We start from the raw sequence: 20,523 nt of genomic DNA on the forward strand, positions 1-20,523 counted from the left end.
TGTCAGGCAAATATAGATTTTCTGTACCTAAGTCCATATCTTCGTTCCATGATGATATGGATCTGGATGGAGTTAATAGTACATCTATACTTCTCTCTGCATTTACTGTAGAAATATTTTAGTTTTTCCATATTTTGGTGCCAATATTGTGCCCACTCAATATCCCTTCTACGATATTTCAGTCTACGACATAGTTTACTTCACCTAACACAGGACTACAAAAAATATTTTGCTCACGAAATATGTCCGAGGGGGGGGGGGAAAGGCTGGCATGATAAAACACCGGTTATGTCAGTGCGTGGTTCTTCAACCTTGAAAAAAATTCTGCTGTTGATCTCAAGGGTCTAACAAACTGAATTGATCTCAAGGGTCTAGCAAACTGAATTTGCAAAGCTAAATAAAGGACAATAAAGCAGTCATCCGTCCCACTCCGGTAGCCAAACCCAGCAAACTTGCTTAACTTAGTAACCAGAGGCTGCATCTCTAAAAATAAAAAGAAAAATCACCGTCTCTACAGCCCCACTTAACAAGTTTTTTTTTCATTACTCAACAGAAAAGGCGGTCTGCTTTTAATGGATTTGGATCAACATTTAATTGAAGGGATTACAGTTGTGACCAATAGAGATGTGTAGCTACGCAGAATCCGTTATTTTCACCAATTGATAGACACCAGCGTGCCTTAAGGACTGGTGGAGCTATAGATTCAAGAATTTATGTGGAGACACCACTGTGTGCCAAGGATACCAAAAGCCTTTTCAAAGCCATCAACCCAAGCACACGGCGACCGACCCACCACGAGTATACTAAAGGTTAAAAACAACTTTTCATTTCATAAATAAAACACCAGGATTTTTGGATTATCTATGCATTTATTTCAGTTCAGTTACAAGAACAAATTATGTTTCATTGAAACTGCGAAAGATTTGGCCATCAATTCTACTGAAATTGTTGGCTTCCAACTATATGTACATATTTACAAAGGAAATCATATATACAAGCAAATTATATCACATAAGAAGGACCCGTTGGAATTCTGTTCTACCAAACCAATGCTAAAAACAGGTAAGGACAGCCCAAAGGGAGAAGTTTGATCAAATAAGTGTTTTACTGTGACAAAACATAGGTATGCATAGAATCAACCATATGGTCGATTTTAGGCTGGGCATATGCCTGCTACTACTATAGCAGCTTACCCATTTCATTTTGCTTCCCCAAAGGAGCCCAACGAGCGTGGACTCAATTGTTCTTTTTCTTCGCCAAGCGAATTGCCAAGTGCACTGCCACAATTCTACGCTCAAAATGTATATAAAAAAAGTCTCAAAGGCTGCTACTAAACACCAGGGCAACCTCAATGGAATTACAATTTTAAAAAATCCCTACTGTTGTGCATTATAAACAGGAAACTGAAAAAAAATGACTGATATATACATATGCAGTTTGAAAGCCCAACTCCGTCATTTACAATATATACATACCATAGATTTACATACATACATCATAAATATTGAAAAATATTGGCAAACAGTGTCATGATCCATAAATAACATAAGTGTGAGATGTCCATGGAAGACCATTTGCAGGGAGGTGGTAAACAGTGGTAAAATACTGAGCTCTGTAATGTTGGTGTGCGTTTTAGTTCGGGTACACCAGGCATATTTAGAATGCATCAAATGTCTCCGCAAACAAAGTAAGACATAACAAGGCGTCGACATTTCACAATTCATGTAAACTTAGAAAAATTATCTTAACAACGGTAATTCCGACTTTTGTTATTAAATCATTAACACAACACATAAATCGAACAGAACTGGCTGTCCATAGCATTTTTCTTCAGCTGTCCAGCAGTGGTTTACTTTAGAAGGATGAGGCCTTGGAGGTGCACTTTCACTTATTTCGAGGATTAAAAAAAACGCACTTTGCAAGTAAACGTGGGCGGAAAAAAGAATCCACAGAGGAAATAGCAAGTTTAACCAGTCGGAAAACCGTGAAAACAATTTAGCACTGCAAGGTAGAGCATCTAAAAATGTATTATGATCTGCAAAATCTTCCACACGAGGCATCACACCACAAGCAGGGAGGCACTGTCTCGTAGGTTTGAGAAGTAGACCCATGCACAACTGCAGAGGTCCACAAGGTTTTAGAGCTATACATGAGACTTGCAGTACATGGTCCCTCTGTGGCCACCTCTGCACAGCAAACTAATGCCTGACCAGGAATCTGGTGCAAGCAAAGTTGGAACTGCATCACATACATTGCAGCCGAGTGTCCCTCTTCTAGGTCAGTTTACAGAAACCAGATGGGAGTGCATCAGCTCTTAGGTTATCCTCGGGTTATTTATTTTCATTTTCTTGCACCGCAAACTAGCTTGAATGCTGCAGCTGGTAAACTTTACCAACTGTGCAATGACATGACTGCAGAGAATGTCTGGCACAAACATGTTAGGCTCTGCCAAGACAGCAGAAATATAAAAAGTTCAAGTAATTCAGCATCTACTATTAAGTGGTGCAGAAATACTGTAAGCTTTTTTAGGCGAACTACCATCAACCACGTTAGGACTGTAAACCAAATGTATAGTCCTTTCATTTCTAGATTGTCTCGTGGCAGAAAGACTGTTGAGAAACAGTAAAATATACTCCGCAACCTATTTTAGTAGATTCTGTGACTGCATGCTGTGTCCCATTCTGTTCAAGCACACCAACTTACATAAAACAGTGCCAACATTTCCAATTACTTGGCTAAAAGAAAAATAAGTGTTTTCTAATCTCAATTATTGATCGAACTTGGCCAGTGTAAGTCAACCCCAATTTACAATACATATATTTCAATTTTTCATTTTATTTAAAACAAGGGGCGTCAACGCGAACAATACATTGCAGGGTTTTGCTTAAACTGGCAAGTACAATATAATTTGCATTTCAAAAAAGTATCTCTGATTCAAAAGCATTTGGTTTTTATATTGTGCGTGTTTAAAATGTGATCATTTAAAACACGTTGTCTTGCAAGTTTTACATATATAGAAATGTGACTGTCATACCAGCATAGTATAACAATTATTTACCCTCAAAATGACTGAGGCTGATAAATATATTTTTGGTACAAAAAATGATAAAGTGTCGCTTTTTTCATCGCTCAGTTCAACACTTTGTTGTGGAACATCTATTACATCAATGCTTTAGGCACATTCAAGTAATAAAAATTATTATAATATCCAAGTAACAGTTAATGACAAAAGCCAAACTTGTGGCATAATAAAAGTCGTGTTGCGTCCATTCTCTGGAATGGAATAAAATGAACACTTCCCTCAGTCAGAGCCTTTGCAGGTTTGAAGCTGATAATGTCCGTGTTCTCATGTAGAACTATTTCACGCAGAGTTCAATTCTACATCGAGCAGCTTGTGCCAAAGGATCTGCCGCTTCCAGGAAGTGAAGCTGCAAGCACTGATGAAAGTTTCATCCCCAGCAGATGATGTCTGAGTGAGCCCCTCTTCCATGGTCAAGTGCTCAGGCTGCGATGGCTGATAACGTTAGTGTCCTTTTGCAGACTCTGTGTTCTTGGTCCAGTCAAGGATAATCAAGGCCATGCTGCCAGACATCACGAAGATTCCGCTGATCAAGAACACCGTAGCCTGGAAGAAACGAACAGAGGGTCAGCGGACTGGGACATGCGGTTCAACAATGGCTAGAGCTGCCAACGCATGCCCACTGCACTAACAACCGAGGACAGGCCAGATGGATTGCCCCACTCAAGTCATATTCCATGATTGTGGGGGCTCTTTAGTTACAACTGAACCAGCATTATAATGCATTCCAAGTACTGTGCATCAGCCAGGCAAAAACACGTGTGAAAGTCAAGCCTGACACGGCAAAAGGGTGCTTGTCCTTGTAATATTCTATTACATGAAAGTATAAGTAGATTTTGGGAGACTACCTGGCACGCGGGTGGAGGTGGATGGATACCATTCTGTCAAGGCATTTTACGAGCACTGAATTCCAACCACTAACCCCAAAGAGATGGCTACCTTTGGGAACACGTAAATCATATTATAGACGTTTCCCTAAAACAGACTTAAAGGTCAAGACACGAAGCCTCCGACAGAACGTACATTTAATGCTTCTGTGAAACCTATAGTTTGAATGGACATACCCCAATCTTCTGCACAGACTTCATTGGCTCCTTCTTCACTAGTTTGATATAGAAAGCAGACGGAAGGATGAAGATCAGCATTGCAGCAGCAGAAGCCCCTGTACATATCAAAATAGGAGAAACAATGAATATACAACGCCATCGAAGCTTCCCTGCCCTCCAGCAAATGGCTATTTTCAAAGTTAAATTTATATTGACGTGGTGCAACTGCGTTCTCTTCCCCGACTCCCACAGACCAGATCTTGGGCCCAAAATGGGTTCTGTATAAGGCTGGGTAGTAGCACACTGTCTCATAGAAGATGGATAAAAAAAATAAAATAAAAAAATAAAAAAAACTGTCCACTAATACAACAAAAACAGATCATCTGGCAATTGTTTGCATCGCCATGGTAAACTGAGACACTCAGAAACCCACCAAATTAATGCAACAAAACTACAATTTTAGTTGAAGGCTGCTAGGGGTTAACTCATGGGACTCTGGCCACAGCTGAATTTAGACTCACCAATGAAACCAAAGATATCACGAATGGTTGGAACAAAGATGACCAGCATGTTGGTGAAGGCCAAGAGCAGGACTGTGATGACAATATGGCGAATCCAGCTGAAGTCTTTCCCTGGACAGAGGAGCTGGTTGATAGAACTTCGGATCTGCAATGTAAGCGGAAGACTGGATGATCGACAGGTCAAGGAAACCACAAGATGACTTGCACATTCAATTACCAAAGTATTTCGCAACAGCTCCCACTAACATGTTGACGCCAGTAAGTACTGTCGTCCCTAAACCTGATAATATATGCAGATTGACCCTTAATCAAACTGCGGCCATACTAGGAATGAAGAAACCGAGTAGGTAACTTTTTCATATTACCATTGAAGTGACCTCACCCTGCACTTAACTCCCGACAACGTAATGAAATGTTCTTAATTTCTATACCCAAACAGTGGCAAAGCAACAGATATACGGCTGAATTTTACATCAAAAGGGTAAACTTGTTTTTGGTCCTGCCCGTCTAACTGAAGTACTTTCACACAGAACCAGTCACTACCGCCCGCGCCAAGCAGGACCTCACGTGATGACGTAGAAAATAGCTACAGCGAACCCACTGCGGTTCAACCGCATAAATAGCAGTCTCGGCCCAATTTAACTGCACCCTGGGTCATTATTTGTTGCCCCTCAAATGTAAATTGTTTCCCTAGGTGAAGCAAAGAGCTCCAGAAGAACAAAATTAAAGAGTTTCTCCTCTCAGACACACACACTTTGCAGAAATACTTAATTTCTCTTACGTTTATCCTCAAATCGTGTTACTCAATGTGAATAAACACATACTTGGTATTAAGACACTGCCAACAATTCACATTCTATTAAAACTTTTAGAGTGTGTGTGTTCAGTTTAATCGTTGCAGATAAAATATGGGCTCGATCCACGTGGTTATTTGCGCACCTAGGTTGAATCGAGCCCTCTATGTTTCGTGACCGTAGAGTATTTGAGGAAAAAAAGACTCACCGGGAATACGACAACGGGGACAGTTAGCGTTACAGCAACAAGAACTGCCAGGCGGACGATGAGGAGGACCACGCCAGCATCCTCGACATTAGAGTACGTACGAAGCAGCTCCGTGTCAACGTTTCCTACAAAACACAAAAAGGAGGGGACTTATATGCCATGGTCCTATGGATACCGTGAACTATAAGACAAGAAAGCACCGTTAAACGTGTCGTTATCATACACACATTTCAGTCCATATACTGCTAGTCTGTGGTTCGAGGCTGAAATTTCTGTAGGTGGTCACAGTGTCATCTAAGAACATCCCTACTCTACCCTGCATCACACCACCTAGGTTTAACTATTTAAAAGGGGCGATCTCGTGGACAGGGAATAGACATGTATACCCCACGTCAAGGAGGCCAACCGGCAGCTGCCCATAGATCCTACTGACCCGAACTGACTGCAGTTGATAAGAGCTCAGGTAAGGCCGTGCCTACCAGCGCCTCGAGGATGAATAAAGCTGTATAAATGTATTAAACAAATGGGAACTAAGAAGTGTGTCTACCAAACTACTATATTCAAGCATATAAGTTCATAGGCATTTGTTTTGCAGGACAGGTCTCACAGCGAACAGTAGTCCTTTCCAGAAACTAGCTTTTTGGATAACAAAATGAGAAACAAAAATAAACGAAGGACTTCTTACCATAGAAAGTGAGGTATCCAAACAGAGCCGCCAACAGGTACATTACAAACATTGCGAGGAAGGAAACATTGGACACGTTCATCATTCTTTGACGGCTGCGCCTGTTAAGGTGAAAGTGGGTCACATTATGAGTGAGCACATGGAAACCCTTGCACAGTAGTACAATGGCGCTGAAAGGAGCCTTCTGATAGGCGGACTATGTCACGAAAGAATGACAGGAGTGTGACGGCAGCATGAATCGAGAGACCAGGACAAGGAGATCTCGGACTGACATTCCTGAGAAACAGCGTTATGTGTGCATTTCATTACACAGATGGTTGAGAGATCTACAGTTACTGCTGTAGAATAAGCGTCAACACTGGCATAGATTTCAAAATGATGTGGCATTGCCCGGTTGTGATTCTCTTCGGCAAAGGGGCACATTTACTCACGCCTGTTACCTACATATTCTGGAATAATGCTTAAGAGAAATCAAGGAGCAGGACTCATGTTCAATCAACAAATGGGGACAGGGATAATATAGGACAGGAGGAGCAGTAGTAGCGTTGCTCGATAGATGGTGACACAACATTTTATCTTTTGGCACTGAAAGCGAGGGTAGGGGTTTCATAGTGTGAATTAATTCATTAAGTGACATTCTAAAAACCGTTTTTGCTGAGGGAATACTAGAGGCCTCGGATGAAGGGCATTAGAAACGGGCTCTACTGAGAAAAAGTCAAAACAAAATCGTCAACCAGGATTGTCAGTGAATTATGTGCACATCCTTGTTGCACCTCAACCCAGCAGCAGCATGCAGCTATAGCGGGTTGTTTGTCTTTGCTGCCTCTTGTTTTTTTAGTTCTCCTTGCAGTCAGATGCCAAGTGAACTTTGGTGGTCTACTGGGGAAAAGGCTGAAGATTATAAAGCTGCCTGTCTATGGGAAATGGATCTGATGGCGTAGCCCCCCATTAATGGTTGTAATTCACATGCCTTACCGAATAACATTCAACAAGAAAAAATGTGACATGCTAGTAATGTAGCTTACCCTTTGAGCTCTTCGTAAATAGGAAGAACAGCGGGGTGACAAACAAAAGAAAACGTCAAGATGGGCACAGCATAGACAGTCTGAAAAGAATTATGATACATAATTATTAGGAAAGTCTAGAAAAACATTTATCCCACAGGCTTTTGGAGTATCACATGCAGTAGTGTTAGCGTAGTTCAACAAGTGTGGGATACACCTGCAGCAGAAACAGACTGGACACACCTGAGCCGCATCCTCAATTGTAAAAACGAAGTGACAGACTTGTTTAGTTGCTGTAAACAAAATGACTTGTGTAGTTAGTTACCTGGGAATTCCACTCAAAATATTTTGGCTTGCACATGTCATCATCACTCGTCACATTTTCAGCTATGTCATGAAGCGGCGCATATGTCGATGCCAAAGCAGCCAATGAGTGATTCACAGTTGTGTTCAGGACATGGTGTTCTAGAGGGCAGGGAATCTGAAATTTCTTGTATATGACCTAGAAGAATACACAACAAATAAATATTCATGTTAACGCTTAGTTTAAGATCAAACTTTCAAATCGGAGGGGGTGAAACTACTCAGAAGGGAAACTATGGCTTTCTTTAGCTGGAAAAAGAGAGCGGGCATTTTACTTTTGGCTGGCTTTTTTAAGGTGAATTTTAAAAATAAAAACTACTAATGAATTGAGCTTCGTTTTGACTACGCCTGCTGCAGGAACATAATATCTGCTGCAGAATGTGCCAGTTTTATCAATTCCACAGTCCTGCTTTTAAACAAAGGGAACTATTAAAGCTTTGACCTCATTTTTTCTCTCTCACTGAATGTGTTTGAAACAAAATTATACATACCACAATGAGAAAGAAGACCATACACATCAGGGACAAACCACTGGTGTAACCCAAGTATCCTGTAAAAGAGAAAAAGTAAGACACATTGTTACAATTGATGAAAAGAATTCAGACAACAAATAAACTTACAAAAGGAAAATGGTTTCGATTATGACTAAATGAGTCACAAGCAAACAACAAGCCACGATTTACTGGTGATCAGATTCGGCCTAGTTTTTCTTGATTTGAAGTGTTGCTCTGCTTTCTAACACACAGGTTTGCTGAGCAGGTTCCTTCAGTTACTGAAACACACACTGGAGTATTGCTATGTGGTTCTTAGCACAGAGAATACGGTAATAAACCAGGGCAAATCATCTCCACTGCTACATAATAAACTACTACTAGCATCACTATCGAGACATGGATACAGAGGCCAATTTACCTCTGCACAGCAAAAATGTAGTTGAAAATTAATGAGAAGTGTAATATATCTTACCCAGGTTCTTCAACAGCGACAGGGGAAGGATGAGCACTACAGACACCACAATGACGAGGAGATCACCATTGAGATACCACTCCCTGCAAGAGCATAAATAGCATGTTTACTCAAGAAGTCTTTACGTTAATCATCAAATCAGTTTCAATGAAAAATACAGAATTTAAAAATACATTTAATGACAGATGAAGACCCAAAATGTAAATACTTTTCGGATGAGGAAACATAAATCATTTTATGCAGCAATGCCAATTCATTAGGTCAATTTTATTTTGCACGTGGTATAACCCAGCCACGCGCCTCTTCTGCTCCTGCCACCTATATAACTATCCAGATACCTGAAGACTTGCTAATACTCTCAATATGCTACAAACATAACCCATATCCAAGACAAACCACCTATTTACTACACAAGGAGACATGCATTTAATACAAGCATTTAACATTGTTATTTAACAATTGTTATTGCTACCATCAGCCACCCAATGTCACCCTCCACCAAACAATACTGGCAAAACATTTTCAATTACACTTGAAATGAGCCTTTCTCCACACTTAACCCAGTACATAGACCCACTAGAGACCCTCACTCAACAACACTCCACCAAAACCATTTAGTTGGCAACGGGCTGCCAACTCAACACACCATGCACCCCATACAAAACTAGCACACTTCTTAAAACCGTTCAGTAAAATATGATTAAAACAATCATAACACTACATCATACTGGGCTAGTAAATCATGCCTAGAAAATAATCTGCGTTGGTTGAGCTATGGAAAACAACCCACCCAGCACAATGAAAATAAGGAATATCCTTTGGCACACTTATCCATGCACGTAACACACTACAAAAACCGTGAACAGGATCAAACTCATTTCACTTTCATGTTAACAAACACCAATCATTACTTAACTAGACATTAAACAAATCTCTACAAACCATATTCAACAAAAACATAACCATAAACAACTGAATAAGGGAAATTCCGTAAAAGTCGACTAAGGGCACCATGGTTAAAAGACGATAACATGCAACCGTAAATGTAGCTATGGCTTTACAAACGTCATTAACTTTAAAAACATTGACTCACTTATACCATAAGTGAATATGCAGCAAAGGGCAAAACTAATATAATGTACAAATCAATCGTTGACAGAGCACATGCTAACTAATATCTGTGACCTCTGAACATTCGCCAACATACAAAACAGTAGTGACCAAAGAGTTGCAGTATCTCTAAGCACCTAGTGTGTTAATAGCAAGATTTTCTTAGAACAACTCCAAACCCACAAAGTGGGAGACAGGTCCAGAGATTATCATACTCCAAGTAAATTTTGAACTCTTCCTAATCCAATCTGCAGGTTTATTTATAGTCCACTAACAGATGGCGTGTCGTGGATAACATATAATGTTGACAACTATGTATGGCTCTCCGATGGAACTGAGACCCAACAGCATGTTATTGAGACAAATGTACTATTAATAGCAAACCATACATTTATTACCACAGTGGAACTCGACCGGTTGTCAAAAAAGAACGAGCCTATTCGAGAATCACATCAGAACAGAAAACAACGGGAGCCACGCTGAAGGCTTACCCTGTTTTGATTTCACTACAATATCCTTGTGCTCTGGTTTGGCTAAATCCCTTTCAGAAAACAAATGACGGCCTACCTCAACAGGACATGCAGATGGCCCCGAGAGTAATGATATTCATCACTGTCGTTGAGGGAGCAAGAACAGTTGCATAATGCACGCGAGGATTTGCCTCTCGGGGTCATGGCCCCTCCCCAAATACCATATTACACTTTGCACATCGGCAAATGTACTATATCTCACACATATTGGGGTAGTTAACGCCCTGAGTGCAACTGAAACACAGTTAATTGTCAATTAGTATGGCAGGTCCTATACAGCAGGAAGAGAGGGCTGGCAGGCCACAAAGGAAACGAGTCGCTCACATAAGCACTCTCATTTTAAACACGGTCGCCTTTTAGATATTCAGCTAACAATGGCTTCGATTTGCTACGACAATCCCAGCCCAATGTCACCTTCCAAACAAGAGGTACATTCTGGTGATGTGCAGAAGTCAGGGGCCTGCGCGGTAAGCAGACTTGTTTGGTGTAAATGACCGATGATCAGCTAAAACAGTGATCCGTAGGTATGCATGCGAGTAACAGATTTTGACCCATGACCCGAGGAGGGCTCACAATGCAATCACAGTGAGCAGGGCACGATTGGTGCTAGCTAACGATAGATTTTATACCATCTGGCACACCCACCCAGAAAGCACCTGTGTATCTTGAAATATTTAGTGCTGCGAGTTACTTGTTGCCACGGACAAAACGATTTCATACCAGCCACCACTGATGTGAAAATTCAAACTGAAAAACACAAATGACGTGTTCAATATGAAGACGTTGGCCAGTGGCGCCTCTTTAAAATCCACAATGCTGGGGCGATTCTGTGTGCCAGGGGAGGTAATACTCTTTGGGCTTGGTCCTATTAAAATGGTACAAAGGTGCCTACAGCTGAAAACACTGCATGGCTCCCCACTTTTGTGTCAGAGCTGGCTAGAACACCTAAAAAGCCAATCACCCTCGCAGGACTGGAGCACTGCCCGGCTTAGGCATAAACAAATAACAATTAAAATACATTGCGTCACTGGTGCTCAAAAACTGTTATCCACTATACTCTCTGTTTACTAACCTTATCATGGTACAACCCATTACTACGCAGGAGATGACAAATACTATTTCCGCTCGCACAAAAGTTACCTATTAACTACGGAAAGTCCATTTACCTCCTGAAAAATATTACCATTCATTCTGTTAACAGACGCACGACCAACCCTCAGTCAAACAAGCTTTTTTCGCAGCATCCCTCTGCAAGCATACAGAACACAAATCCCATGTTTTTGTTAACTGCTTATTAAACGCCAATGAACACGCTTGGGCACAAATTAATTGTGGAACTCACCCGCTAATCTCTTTAATTCCCATTAGCTCCTTGATCGCCAGCGGTAATTCATATTTCACAATATAAAGGTAGCTTGACATTGCTGTTTAAAAAAAAAAAAAAAAAAACTCATTAAATACATAAAATACTGAGTGTTTGATCTACAAATGAATTTAGAGACTGATCTACACGTGGTCTTTTGGCCAACTGAAATGTGGCCTCACAATAAAGGGGACTATGGTCAAGGAAATGTGCCCCTAAGTCAACTGAAAACGTAGGCTCAGGGACCCATAAGTGTGATCCTACAAAGAGCTAAAATTGTCGGTGGGATCAAACTAGAATGCGTTAAAGTGGAATGTGGTTCGATGGTCAAGTTGAAGTGTGGTACCAGGTGGAAGCAGAAAGGCCGACCAGATTGCAAGGTTGCTATAAGCCCAACAGCAAATACCTGTGCTGTCAAGTATGGCAGGTGTGCATAAACCGTGACCTCAAGAAAGTGCCTTTTTCAAAGAAATGATGGTCATTGTACACTGGTGTATTAGATGAGATATAACAATGAAATCCTCACCACCAATGTTCTGCATTGTGATGGATATCGAAGCAGCAAGTTTTCCAGGTATGCCAAACGCCTTCAGACCTAGCTGCTCATATAATAATGACCCTAGAAATAGTAAACAAATGGAACAGCATTACAGTAAGGTAATCTTTAATTTATGTAGTATGTATATATAGTTTTACTTTAAAAAAAGAATCAAAATACATACCTCCTTCATTTGCAGTCTTTAGAAGAAGATGAATAGAATACAAAGAAAATATTGCGACAAACGATAAAAGGACCCTAAAACACACAAAAAAGAGGAATATTTTGAAAAAATCCCGAAACAAAGATGGGAACTGCACAAAAGAAAAGCAACACAAATTTAAAAATCTAGTTGATTAAACGATACATAAAATAATTGAATAATTGAGTTTCACATACATATAGGAATTTAAGGTGGTATAATGGTTTATATGCTGGCTGTAAATCAAGGAAGGCCCATAGTCTAATCAGGGTTTCAAACGTGAACATTTGCGGACAAATCGCCATAACTACCTGCCACAGAACCAATATTTTTGTAAGAATTTAGAAATAGTTCACATCCTGGTATTGAATGCTGTATGTAATATTGAATGTTTACATTCACACAATCATGTGACACAGTAATGTGGCACAACCGTTTTGTGAAACTGTTACTGAAATAAATACACCGCCACAGGATGCCAGAAGGGGATCTCGAGCACTCTACAAAGCAAAGTTTGAATGAAAAAGTTTGAATTTTTTTTTCCCCCCAACACAAAAAAAATGAAAAAGGCTAATGGAAAAGGGGATTCCTGTTAAACACACAGATCGTTTTATCTTGCAGTGAGGACAGCCACTCGCCTATTTTGCCTCATCTAGAAAGAGCAGCATTAGTAAAACAGTCAGAGAGCAGGATGGAAGAAAACTGGGCAGGACAAAAAGGCTGTTCCAACCTTTACTGCTTGAAATCAATAATTTTGCTGCTAACATTCAAGTATTCGTGTAAGAGGGCTGAACTAAAGTACGAACTGAACAGAAATGATTGTCTAGAAGCTATTCTATTTCTCCCGTGGAACCAGAAGACAAACTCTAATCCTGAAAAATAACGACAAAACACATTTGATATAAACGCATCTCTTGTATTTAGTAGTACAAAACGATGCATATTTTCCAAATATGCAGGCTAATGTTGAATGAAATGTAACAACCCTGACTGCAGACAGAACCAATACCTGCCAGGACAGTATCTACACTTCGCCATATTCTCTGCTTAAGCTGGAATCAGTGCTTTAAATGGACCGGTACTGTCCGGTACCGAGTACTGGCACTTTTTGATTTTGAGAGGGAGAGTACCGGCATATCTCAAGAAAACGTAATACTTTTAATTGGAGAGTACCGGTACTTCTCGGAAACAAGCAGGTAAACTAGCACAGAGTACCTGCACTTTAATTTTTCCATTTCAAGCACTGCTAATGATCATTTCCGTGGTTCTCGCTCAAAGCACAGCTGGGGAGAGAAGTATTGCTGAACTTTCTTGCGGACACGGAGAAGTGTTTGGCCTGACAATTTAGAGCCGCTCAATCTGAGAAAATGCTGAGAATCAGCGCGAAAAAAGGGTTGCCTTTATTTCACCCATTCCTGATAAAAAAAAAAAAAATGTGGGCGCTGTCCAGTTAAAAGCTCAGCAACATATTGATGTACAGACATGTCAAGCTGACCACCACTACCGCCTCTAGACGGTCCACCCACCTAGAAGGGCTCTTGTTTTTCCCCTGAAAAGGTTTCTACATATTCTCTATGTTATGACAATGTGGGGCCTAGTCATGCTGGAAACTAACACCCCCCGCGCTTTCAAAGAATTCCTCACTGTGTTTATGGCAGTTCCGAGCCTCCCTTAAAAGCTTTGGTTGTAGGTCTGTCCGTGCCCCCATCTGGTGCCAAAAATGATACTTGTACTAAAACATAAATGTCAGGACGAACCACTGCACTTCCAAGGACGGCGGCTGCGCATCGTCCTCTCGCGGATACTTACACGAAGAGCGCGATCCCAGTGTTGGCCATGGCGTAGGAAAGCGCCAGGATGCCGCTCCCCACAATGGCATTGCTGAGGTTAAACACCGACATTCCAAAGGAAGTGGTGCCTGGACGCTGCAGAAAGAAGAAACAAGGGTGAATCATCCCGAGAAGTCGAACGAGATTTCAAAAAAAGTCATAGACGAACACTTCTTTGTGCACTTACATATTCGGTTTCGTACTTCTTTTTCATCATGTTGTTTTCAAGTAAAAAGTTCTCGTTCTCTTCATCCATTTCTTCGTACCTACTGCTGAACAGATCAAAAAAGAAAATGTCTACAGATAAGAACACTGGGTATAACATTGCTTGTCTTCATTCTTCTGGGCCGCAAGTATGCATTCGCATGTGAATACCAGAAGCGCGAACCAAGCCTGACCTTAATTTCTTTTTTTTTTTAGTATTCTGACATGTTTTATTCAGCCGTTCTTACTAGTTTACAATAAAACTGCCCTTAAATTTAGCTCTAATCAAGTGCAATTCGTGGAGCATTAGCACCCTAGCAACTAGCTGGATCCAGCTTCTAGTTCTTCTAGTTCCCGATTCCATCGCTGACCAAACTATCCTGGATAGAAGTCTCACCCTGGGCCTCACTCAGTGTCCCTAGCACAGTGGGGAGCACTTGGAAACAGGCCGAATGCAGCACTCATACCCTTAAGAACAGTTTCATACGCTATCTAAAAAACATTCTCAACAAAGAAGAGCTGGGACCATAAGTAACTATGCTGCCTATTAATCTCTTCCGGTTAATATCATCAGCATAAAACAACCCACAATAGTTGAAGTTCATACACCCCCTTGATATTCAATTTTTCGTTCGTGACTTACAAATTAATTGTAAGAGTTTATATTGTATAATTGTTATAGTGTCTACTCATTACATTTGTTTGTATGGCTATTATATTATTCCTAATTTGGACCGTGTGTTTTTATCATTACGATGCTCTTGCTCTCTTTTTACTATCACCTACTATAAAATTCTGTAACAATGTTTATGCATTATTAATGTGTCATGTTTTGCTCTAATAAAACTGTTTTAAACTTGAAAACTATATCAGCATAATCATTGTCTCCAGCACTGCTTTACCGTTACTTATATGCTACTTGGATCTCATACTTATTATTACAACTTTATTCATATCGTATTGTCGGCGATAGTGAGCTGACCACATGAGGGCGCTACAAAAACACGATTAGTTTACTCTTGTTAAGACCGTCCAGTCCCTATTACTAAAACCTGTTCTAATCATTTTTTGATTGTAATTCCACAGATAAATTGACAAATTGGGGGCACATCACAATCCATAATATTACTCATAATCTCTTAAACTTTATCATGACACGTCATAAATATGAGTAATGGTCTTCCACTAATCTTCTAATTAGGGTTATTGGGGATGAACTGACCTCTTGAGGGCGATCTCGGGGGCATACTGTCCGCTGTACTCATTGTTGGAGCTGTTGCTGCTACACTCGTCCTCGTCCCGGGTGGGCACAGTGCTGAAGCGGCTCATCTCCTCCCGGGGCATGGCTTCTGAGGATGCTCCGGCTCCTAGATGCAGATGTTGCTGTCACTGGTCCACGGCGCCTGCGTAGAGCGGGGGAAGACATGGTGACGTCGGGCACTGCAGTGGGATCGCGCCGCGAGCACGTGAGTCAGTCCCCCCTGCCCCCGCCTCATCCTTAGGCGGCTGGCGAGTGGAAAATTACCAAGCGGAAAAGTACCAGACAGGGAGCCGCACTGCGCATGCGTAGAAGCGCCTATCACACCCACACCGCCCTTCGCAGCGCCCAACAATAACTGGGGATGTCTGCGCCCCAAACAATGTCCAGTAGACCTCTCGGAGGCAATTAAACAAATGCATTCCAGACAGTGCATTTACGGATATAGAACTAAAGAAGGGGAAGGGGGTCCATATGAGTGTCTCTGTATAGAGACTTGTGACCTAATGGCCAGAACCGTTCAAAATGACGGATATCCTCTTCACTTGCATTAAAATAGCTTTACACATTGACAACTCATGTAACTGAATTCAACATTACGCAAAACATGTATTATTAATTCAGGATAACGATGGACCTTGGCTAGAATTCCCGTCTCATTTCTTTCACGGCGCCAGGAACCATTATAAAACCAGAGGAAAACAAATATTAAGATTAGGTCAAATGAAGGCCTCCCAGTGTACTAAAATGATTAAAATCAAAGAGCAGAAGAACTGAGCCACAACATGAAGTCACTCCCTAAACGTAAATAGAGCATGAAATATTGACAGCTTATAAGGTCCTCATACTCTCACAGTACTGTTTATTTATAGTTAAGCAGTAGCTACGGAAGGCCCGCGCAGTGGATTTGCGGCATTGAACTGCCAGCCTTCGGGGATCTGGACTCTTAAGTATATGTGGGCACCAGCACCCTGCCTGGTGTCTCAGAGTACACGGCGTGGCAGCAGAGCACTGATGGTACGCGGGCCACTCCCTCACCAGCCGCTCCAGGCGGCTACCGAGGAAACGTCTGATGCAATTCTGCTGCGCATTGAGGCATCTCCCCGCGCCTCCTCCTTCCGCCGGCTCAAGTTAACTCGCAAAGCCGGCCAAAGGGCACGGGGTGGGGGAACAGACCCGAGGGCGCTAGGGTGGTCCAGGCAGAGGGATACACGGAATGTCCTACAGGGCAAGGCTGTGGCACAGGTGACGGAGTAGACGGGCAGGCGTAGGGGCAGTCAGTACACCAGCCAGGTATCCGCGGGCAAAAAGAACATAATTCACCAGGCGCGAGGGCGGAGGCGTCCACGCTAAGCAGGTGCCCGACTAATGGGTAGCGCACCGAAGCAGCAGGCTAGGGATTCCTCGCCTATTTATTCCACATTCTACATTCTAGTATCCAACATACCGCATAAATCACCCACACCGCTTTTGCTTAACATAATTACCAACATAACAAAAAAAAACATAATTTCCAACAATCACGCGCTAAACGTCTGACTCACCTCAGTTTCTATTGTAGCTCTTTCTCTTTTAAAGTCCGTCGGCGTATTCGGTGTATAAATAGATAACGGCAGCGACTAATAAAAAAAATAAATTAAGCGTACCGTAACGACGATAAGATAAGCACACACCAACGAAGATTACAAAATTAAATAACACAAAGAATACCGATAGTAAAAAACGAGGTATATAAAAAGGGAGATTCCCGCCGGTTTAAATACAAGAGAGCATTCAGTACAAGCACGAGATCTTGCCCCTCTGCTGGCCGCTGTCGAATTACCGCAAGCCGGGGCTGTCGTTCCCCTAAAAGGGAAGGCACAGTGGGGAAGAACGTCAGAGAAGAGGGCGGGCCAGAGTGAGAGCAAGGGAGGGCTGACCCGGCAAGTTGCGTCAGTCTACTCCATTGACAACAATAATAAGAGAAGGCACGGTGCTCGAGGGGTCTTTCGTACGCCTGCCCCTTTGTATATCAACAGAGCGCACCCCTCCCTGATATGGATGCTGACTCCGCCCCCTGTTTAAACGGCGGTCAGCAATTGGCTAGCTGGTTTTTTCACTAGGTTTCCTCGCAGCTCCCGCCCACCCCTCGCAAAAAAGTTCAAGGCCAGTCCTGGCATCAGGGTTCTCTCAGGCTGGTAGGGCGGTCATGTGACAAGTTCAAAAATGCAGAGTTGCGAATGACTGGCTCTTTTTTTCTGGCAGAGGCTTGTGATTTCAAAGCAACAATGTGAACAAGGCTCCTTCTCCCTCGGATGTTACCTTGAGCGCTGTGTTACAAAGACTTTCTTTTGTGAGATCTGATCTACACAAAGCATGCTTCTCCGCTGAGTTCAAATACGTCTCCCATGTAGCTTAACAACTTCACTGATGCTGCATTTAACCTTAAATTTCCCTGAACAGTATGCCAATAATTCGAAGTCTATACGAACTGAAAGTTCTTTTTTTTGCCAGCCCAACTCCAGAAGTGGCTAGTCTACACCAATCTTTAGTTTTTTTGCACTGTATATGACTCATTTACGCATCAGTGATTGTGCCTCCAGAAAGGTAGTTTACAAAGCCCAAAAGAACAATTCCAAGGAAACAGCTGATCAATACCCATATGTGTGTGAAGAATCCTGACTACACGGACAAAAGAAGCAGGCCTTGTGACTGAACCCAACTTACCAATAGGACCCTGTGGAGAGCTGGACGCCGTCCAGTCTTTCCACGGGAGCTCTCGGGCCAGAAGCAGACGGCCGGGTAGAGGATAGGGTGCTTCATTAGGCAGGGGAGGGACATTAAGAAAGTACAAAAGTGGGTGGGGTTGGGGCGATCGGCCTCTTTGGCGCCAGCAAGTCATGCTGTGCAGAGGTTGGCCGATCTAGTTTTAGGTGAAGGTAGACGTTTCTACAAGGTGCGTGGAATAGGGGTTTGTTATTTACAAGACAAAGGTGGCGTCGGGGTTTTTTGTATCGTGTTGACGTTAGGCAATTTTTTCCCATCTACATAGTTTAGTTGGACGGGCGCGCTGTATATTTAGCACGCCCGTCGTCCGAGTGTTGGAAGCGCGGCATGGCCGGCGATCACAACATTGCGGCAGTGAGTGCCGCTTTGCGCGTACTCGGTGAAGCAGGACACAGTGATCTTTTGCGGCCGGGCGTCTTTGATGAGGCCTGGGTCGGAATGAGGTGTGCGCCGCGGCGCAGGGCGTGGAAGCAGCTACTGCCGCTTGTCCAAGGGGTTTAAGAAGAAATTGAAGAAAGGGGGGGGCACGGTGCAGACGCCCCCCTTTCTGTTTTAATGGTTCAAAGGCAACAAGGTGAGCCTCGATTGGGGACAGGACAAGTGAGGACGGAAATGGCAGAGCAGGGGCCACCAGGGGCTATGCCAGGCCCTTCTGGGCTGGGGGAGAAGGTACAAGTGCTTGCACAGCAGGCAGAGAAGGTTGCCGTGGTGTCAGTGGGGGCAGTGCAGCCCCTTGATCTCACTATGGTTGGGGCCACAGTTAGGGGCGCTAGGGTGGGCTCCATAGATAAATGTGGGAACACTGAAGGGCAGGATAAGGCGGGCGGCATTGCAGAGGAAAACTTGGGGGGGGGGAACGCTGTTTCTCACGCTGGAGGCAAGGCAGACGACCTGGGGGAGGGGGACAGGCACGTTGATAGTGGGATGGAGTATGACACAAGAGGGGCCAGCCGTCACATGCCTACTGACTAGGTGGCTGTGGACATTGAGGCACGAATTCAGGAACAAAGGCAACTGGTGGAAGAGACAGAACGCAGGTGGAATAAGTTGTGTAGTGAAAGAGGCGAAGCTGAGGGCAAGTCTAGAAAGGCGAAGAGGAAGGCAGCAGGGACCGGGGGGTTCCCAGTTGAGGGGTACAGGCCAGAGAAGGGCAGTTGGGTATGGATCCCGCACGAGGAGCAAGGGGCAATGCAGGAGGCTTGTGCGGCTGGCGGGTCTGGCAGTGTGACGGCAGCGCCTGGCGCACACGGCCAGTCGCGGCAAGGAGAGTCAATGCCGGCATCTGAGGCGGGCAGAAAGGTAGCGAAGCCAACGGGGCGCACTATGGCCCTTGGACGTTGGTCGGAAGCATTAAAGGGGTCCTCAGCGGTCTTCTCTACACCGTGGGAGCAGAGGAAGACTACGACTGGTTTGCGCCAAGGGGGGTTCTAGAGTGGGAGATGAATATGGCATGGGAGATGCTATTGGCGTACATGAGGAATTCGGAATGGATGAAGAGCTGGACTATGATGATGAGCTGGATGAGTTGGAAGAAGGCGAGACTCAGGAGAAAGAGGTGAGCAGGGTGCAAGGGAAGGGGCAGGGGCGAGGGAGCGGCACAACCTCCTCTTTTGCTTCTGTGTTACAAGTGCCTGCAATGGTGTAAGGACACACGGTCTCCCGCAAGGAAGGCAGCAGACGCAAGGCAGTGACGGACGTTGGAGCGACGGCTTGGGGTCTTCAAGGTAAAAGAGAATGGTGGGCACCATGGGAGGTCAAGAAGGGAATAGGGTACACGGCTCAATAAAAATCTGTGGGAGTGGAGGAGGATTCCGTGAACTTTCAGTTGGAGTCAGGAGATGGGGCCACAAATGGGGCGGACAAGAAGACTGACAAGGAGACGGGGACAAAGGAGGGGAATGAGATCAAGAAGCCGTGGGGAGATGCGGTCTCTTAGTTATGGATGCAGTGGATGGCATCATCGCATTCTGCTGCAGCTACCCATACGGCTAGTGGTCTCCCAGTAGTGTATAAGCCTTTTCAGCAACATTCCACTCAGGGAGGGGCGGCTGTGCCTC

At 43.4% G+C, this 20,523-nt stretch overlaps 1 protein-coding gene across 2 annotated transcripts; it reads right to left on the reverse strand.

Annotated features, from left to right (window-relative positions):
- Nucleotides 1–849: 849 nt before the first annotated feature.
- Nucleotides 850–17,520, reverse strand: SLC38A2 (solute carrier family 38 member 2). Of its 2 annotated transcripts, XM_069229086.1 has the most exons (17): nt 17,411–17,520; nt 17,245–17,319; nt 15,665–15,845; nt 14,426–14,510; nt 14,219–14,334; nt 12,392–12,465; nt 12,196–12,288; nt 11,649–11,730; nt 8,667–8,749; nt 8,192–8,250; nt 7,663–7,839; nt 7,359–7,438; nt 6,334–6,434; nt 5,649–5,773; nt 4,647–4,791; nt 4,144–4,241; nt 850–3,625 (listed from the first exon to the last, which is right to left on the reverse strand). In XM_069229086.1, the coding sequence occupies exons 3-17, from the start codon at nt 15,784–15,786 to the stop codon at nt 3,524–3,526; spliced, it is 1,542 nt and encodes a 513-aa protein (XP_069085187.1). In that variant the 5' UTR covers nt 15,787–15,845; nt 17,245–17,319; nt 17,411–17,520; the 3' UTR covers nt 850–3,523. The 2 variants fall into 2 exon arrangements, with proteins under 2 accessions (XP_069085187.1, XP_069085188.1); XM_069229087.1 differs by having other exon boundaries at nt 14,426–14,507; nt 17,245–17,520.
- Between the last annotated feature and the right edge of the window lie 3,003 nt (nt 17,521–20,523).

The sequence above is a fragment of the Pleurodeles waltl genome, chromosome 4_1, assembly GCF_031143425.1.
Source record: "Pleurodeles waltl isolate 20211129_DDA chromosome 4_1, aPleWal1.hap1.20221129, whole genome shotgun sequence".
NCBI lineage: Eukaryota > Metazoa > Chordata > Amphibia > Caudata > Salamandridae > Pleurodeles > Pleurodeles waltl.

Coding starts and splice junctions, on each gene's coding strand:
- SLC38A2 (XM_069229086.1), bottom strand. CDS start 15,786: ATGCCCCGGGAGGAGATGAGCCGCTTCAGCACTGTGCCCACCCGGGAC. Junction 14,335..14,425: donor AGAAGTACGAAACCGAATAT/GTAAGTGCACAA, acceptor TTCTTTCTGCAG/CGTCCAGGCACCACTTCCTT. Junction 6,435..7,358: donor ATTTACGAAGAGCTCAAAGG/GTAAGCTACATT, acceptor TCACCTTAACAG/GCGCAGCCGTCAAAGAATGA.